Source organism: Vespa mandarinia, chromosome 14, assembly GCF_050613455.1.
Source record: "Vespa mandarinia isolate Hongniang chromosome 14, ASM5061345v1, whole genome shotgun sequence".
NCBI lineage: Eukaryota > Metazoa > Arthropoda > Insecta > Hymenoptera > Vespidae > Vespa > Vespa mandarinia.
In genome coordinates this window covers 645,627-651,105 of record NC_140823.1, presented here as the reverse complement: position 1 = coordinate 651,105, position 5,479 = coordinate 645,627, and the positions used below count along the sequence as shown (strand labels likewise).

The window sequence follows — 5,479 nt, the reverse complement described above, 5'->3', positions numbered from 1 at the left end:
CTTTTGAAAAGGAGCGATTGATTTTTAGAATCATCTAGGAACTTTAGGTCCGAGCATGCTATAAAGAATATCGATAATGTAGAAAACTTACTTATCGGCAAATGGGTTCGACATACAATCTTATAACTAGATAGACTTGCGACATTCTCGTCTTACGTACATGCATACATATAACATATATACGTGTAACGAACACCAATAAAGGCCGTGTGAAACATGGCGTACTTATCGTCGTCATTGATAGTAGCGACTGGATAATCGTCAAGTAACCGCTACTATTTTATCAGACATATCTGCTAGTAGCGATGGAATTTGAAACATATTGAGTAATTTCTCTCTTTTCAATCGGCCACGATTAAAAAAAAAAAGAATAACTACAAAGTGACACTATAACCTCACATATGTAACATTTAAGTCGGATCACGTGTTATGTATCAACCATGCCGTTATTAGGTCACGTGACTACCGAGAAATAACACATTCTTGGGGAATAGAATTGAATACGTTTAATTCAAGTCACCGCGAACATTTGTAAACTTAACTTGCTTGGTACACAATGCATACACAGTAAATACGCAACGTGTAATACGGGCTTAAGTTAGTCACAGCACCTTGTAATTCCAAATACCATTCAGTATATAATCATGATCGTACTCAAGTGCATCGAAATATTTTACTCGAATTATTGGATGTAACAACGCTTATAATTCTTTTTCTTCTTTTTTCGTTAAGGATTCATCGTTCATATCATAGCTGATAATAACTGACATCGCGTACGTCATCAAAGATTACATATACCTGTTCTTAATCAGTAAATTTTCAAGTTCAATGATTTTAATTTCATTTATCTCGTAACATAATTATAAATGTTATCGTATGTTAAATATAATATAAATGATAATTATCGTATATAGAAACGGTAATATATAAATGAAAATTTAACTAATAAAGAAAAAAATTGAAAAAAAAATAAAAAACAAAAGAATGCATTCTATCTATCAACTAAGGAAAGGATCTAAGATCTAACAAGAGGACACGCTACTGAAATAGATCGACAGATCTCAAAATTTCTACTTTATTCTAATCAATTGTAATGTCTAGAAGAGAAAATACGCGTCGGTAGTCTATTCGAGAATATATGGCGGAAAAATTAATTAGTAGTAAGTCTGTCTCCTTATTGACACAGACTTACAAAGTACTGAAGGTGCTTTCTTTTCATCCACAAAAAGAAAAAGAAAAAGAAAACAAAAGAAGAAAAAAGAGAAAAGGAAAAAATTTTTTTCACATAATGACGAAGAAAAAAAAAATATATTTCAATTTGCATTTCAGATTAAAAGAGCTATAGCAAATAAAATACTGTAGATAAAGCGTTGTATATATTCAATACGTAACCAGAGACATCTACTCCATTTCTGAAGCAATTAATCGCTACTTATAGCCTTCATACATAACACCGAACAAGTGATATCAAATAGTAGCGATTGGTTCATCGGCGATAGTAGTACGTCATCGAATCCTGATACCGAAGTGGAAATCACGTAAGTATAAAGGTAAACGTTTATTTCAAAATTTCTTGCGATACTCTGAATAAAGTACTCGAAATTATTTTAATTGATTTGAAAGCAACTTAAGAGAATTTTTAAAAGTAACTTAAGAGAATTCTTATTCTCAGGTAGATACTAACATTCTCGTAAAAAATTTTATTATCGGATATTATTATTGAAGAAGATTCATTTATATCTGTTTATTATATTTACCTGTTTTAGTAATATTTTTTATATTTTTTATATTTATTAATTTAGTAATATTTGTGTTAAGATAAACATGAGATAATATTTAAATTCATCTATCAAACATTGAATTTATTTCACATATTTATTACATATAGATAGTTACTCTCAAACCTAGTGTCCGTTCATTAAGGAGAAATACTCTCGAGAGGAACTCGCGATAGTTTTATTTTCAAATGGACGGTTGTTTACCTACCCTCGCGCCGTTAATACTATAAAACTAGATTATAGAATAGATCTAAAATGTAGGGATATAAATTAGATTTTAAAAAAAGAAAAAAAGAGGATTAAAATATTAATTGTTGATGGTCCCGTTTGCATCCTTAATGATCTTAAACTTCCTCTGAAGGATTACATATTATCATCGAAATTAATTGACCGTGTGAATTCGTTGGACGTTTGTTAAGGATAAATAAAATATTGTTCATCATTGTCCGAATCTTAAATAATTTCTCTAATTAATCTCGTAATTTTTTAAATACAAAGAAAACAAGGAAATAAACACAAGATGTAGGTTCGTAGACTAAGCGAACTGTTATTGTTCGGAGGCTATCCTTAAAATAACTATTTCTTAATAGTTCAGCAGTACTACTGCTTCGAACAAAGTACGACATATTCAATCATTTAAACATTTTAAACATTTTACGAACATGTTTATGACCATTAAGCTATCATTCCTTGCCTTTTCTTTTCCCGTTTTTAAAAACTTTCTTTTTTTCAAATTATTCCAATCGTCTTAATAATATATATAATATATAATAATAATAATAATAATAATATATTATATTATTATTATACTTTGCATATTATTTAATTAGTTAACCTCATATCAAAAGATATAAAAATGAAGCCTCGTTCCGATTAATTTAAATTCGAAAGTGTACACATAACAACACATGGGCGCTAACAACATTCATGAGGACATGCCTCAAGACTAATTTCAAATCATTTCGCGCGCAATTTCACAAGTCGATTTTAAAGATATGAGCCGACGTGATTATGAAAATTATCTAATTGTAAGTCATATAAAATATTAAAAAATAAATTTTGTCACATAATATTCATAAAATTTTCAAATAAAATAAAAAAATTATTTTTCAATAAAAAACTATATTACTTTTCTGATATTTGTCATTATAAAAAGATAATTCTAAATGAAAAAAAAATATATTAAAATGAAAAATATATGAATCATTAGATCACTTTAATAATCATCAACTAATGGATCTACCATAACTTCAATATTTCGATCATTTTTGAATTTATAGTAACATGGATCGAAAGAGAACGTCTTATGGGAAATCATGCCAAGTTCAACAGCGTGGAATTTGCACGACTCTCGTGTTTCTCGTTTTAATTATCGGTACGATACTTTTTGCATATACAGCGTTTGCATCATCCCTCAAGGACGATACTATTCAACAGGTGATATTTGTAAGTATTTTTTTAATGTTGACACATGCGCACATGTTATATCCTGTATTATTAATGATTCAATCGGTTCAAACGATTTCAATTATCCTCACGCATGATTCCTATATAATTTATTTTCTTTTACAGGTTTTCCGACATGGCGATAGAACTCCATTAAAGACATATCCTTCGGATCCATATAAAAATTACTCATGGCCTGGTGGTTGGGGTGCTCTTACAACGGTAAAATCGATGAATTTTTTTTTTTTTTGCTTTTTTGTTTTTCTCTTTTTTATCTCAATAGATTAATATCACAATAAAAAAATTCGACATTTAAAAATCGATCATGTTATCTTATATTATCGAATTGTAATGAACAAACAGCTTTTTCAGAAGCACTTTTGAAATTTTACGAAATACATATGTTTTTACACATCAGTACATATTAAGCATATAAAAGTACGGCTAATGTATATAGATATATTTGATTTCAGAAAGGAATGCGTCAACTTTATAATATTGGAAAACGGATTCGTAAAATGTATAGTACTACAGTCGGTTTGAATTACAATAGTACGATTTCATTTATACGCAGCAGTGATTCCGATCGTTGTATCATGTCTGCACAAGCATTACTCGCTGGATTGTATCCACCAACACCTGATCAAATATTTGCACCTAATTTAAAATGGCATCCAATTCCAGTTCATACAACACCTAGAAGTATGGATAAGGTTTGTCTTATCATTCTTATTATATATGTTAATAAAACTAAACGGAAAAGGAAGGGGATTATTATGCATACTAATTAATAAGTTCATCCAATAATACAAATTAACTCATGCTTTCATGATATTTTTAATTAATATTAAAGATAAGAAAAGATTGTATCTGTATTTCCCGGTTTTCAATCATACCGTATTATTTTTAGTTAGAATCGTCATTTATCGATCGAATGACACAGATCAATTAATAAATTATTATAACAGGTAATAGTGGTTAAGGCTCCTTGTCCAAAATTAAAGCAAGAATTAGCGAATGCTTATGTTAACGAATCGATAAAATCTGATGTGGAATTGGAAAATTATTACAAAGAATTAACAATCCATACTCAGCAGCCAATGAAAACTATTACAGATATAGAGTTTTTGTATAATATACTTGACATCCAAGTTAAAAACGGCTTAGAACTTCCAAATTGGACGAAAAAATTTTATAACGACGAAATGAGAAACATCGCAGCTCGTGCCTTGACTTTACTCACAAGCAACACTTTGCTACGACGTTTGCATGGAGGTAATTTCATAAATGAAAGGTCAATCGCATGCACAAACGATTAATCATTAACATATTTTTTTTTCTAGGACCCTTACTGAAAGAAATTGTAAACCATATGCAAGAATCGCAAATTAAGAAAGATTCGAAAAAAGCATACTTCTATTCTGTTCATGATGTAACTTTGGTAAATCTTTTAAGAACTATGGGATTCACGAATGAATTATTTTTTCCAGACTATGGGGCTACGATTATTTTTGAACTTCATTCGTATTCTGAAAAGGAGCGAGCAGTGAAGGTAACTATTCTTTCTTATAGAGGTAACTCTATATATATATAATAAAATTTCTTTTATTTTATATATATATATATATTTTACTTTATTTTTTTTTATATATATTATTTTATTTTATTATATATATTATTTTATTTATTATTTTTTTAAGACAATTTAAAACAAAATAATACAAAGATTTGACGTTTATTTTCATAGGTGTTTTATTTGAATAGTACGGAATCAATCAAGCCGCATTTCTTAAATATACCTAATTGTGAGCAACCCTGTTTGTTGTCAAATTTATTGAACGTATGGAAAGACGTAATACCTATTAATTGGGATAATGAATGTATTTTATAAATACTTAAGAAATTTCATACCAATTCGTATTTATATAATCGATTATAGTCTCCAGATTGAATATAAAAGAGAATAGATTTAAATATTATTCTCTCATTTTTATATATAAAAAATTGTTAAATTTAATAACTGTATTGTAAAACTAACATTGTTAATATAAATATTTCATATAAATATATTTAACCAATTATTTGATATAAGATACATTTAGTAAAATCATACAATACATATGTGTAATCAATCGTATAATATTGTGCATAAATATCGTTTTTAGATGAAAATTAATTTTTTTAATGTGACTTTTTCATAGAAAAAAAGAAACATGATACATTATCTTTACATCTAACGAATGCTTAAAATAACT

General features: G+C 28.1%; 1 protein-coding gene across 4 annotated transcripts; it reads left to right on the top strand.

Annotated features, from left to right (window-relative positions):
- Window positions 1-223: 223 nt before the first annotated feature.
- On the top strand, window positions 224-5,271 carry LOC118439845 (testicular acid phosphatase homolog). 4 transcript variants are annotated; one of them, XM_085661210.1, is made up of 8 exons: window positions 224-326; window positions 1,330-1,538; window positions 3,059-3,224; window positions 3,351-3,446; window positions 3,698-3,937; window positions 4,193-4,499; window positions 4,568-4,776; window positions 4,972-5,269. In XM_085661210.1, the coding sequence occupies exons 3-8, from the start codon at window positions 3,063-3,065 to the stop codon at window positions 5,113-5,115; spliced, it is 1,158 nt and encodes a 385-aa protein (XP_085517336.1). In that variant the 5' UTR covers window positions 224-326; window positions 1,330-1,538; window positions 3,059-3,062; the 3' UTR covers window positions 5,116-5,269. The 4 variants fall into 4 exon arrangements, with proteins under 4 accessions (XP_085517336.1, XP_085517335.1, XP_085517337.1 ...); XM_085661209.1 differs by lacking the exon at window positions 224-326 and adding an exon at window positions 564-691; XM_085661211.1 differs by lacking the exon at window positions 224-326 and adding an exon at window positions 624-773 and having other exon boundaries at window positions 1,330-1,550; window positions 4,972-5,271.
- Window positions 5,272-5,479: the final 208 nt, after the last annotated feature.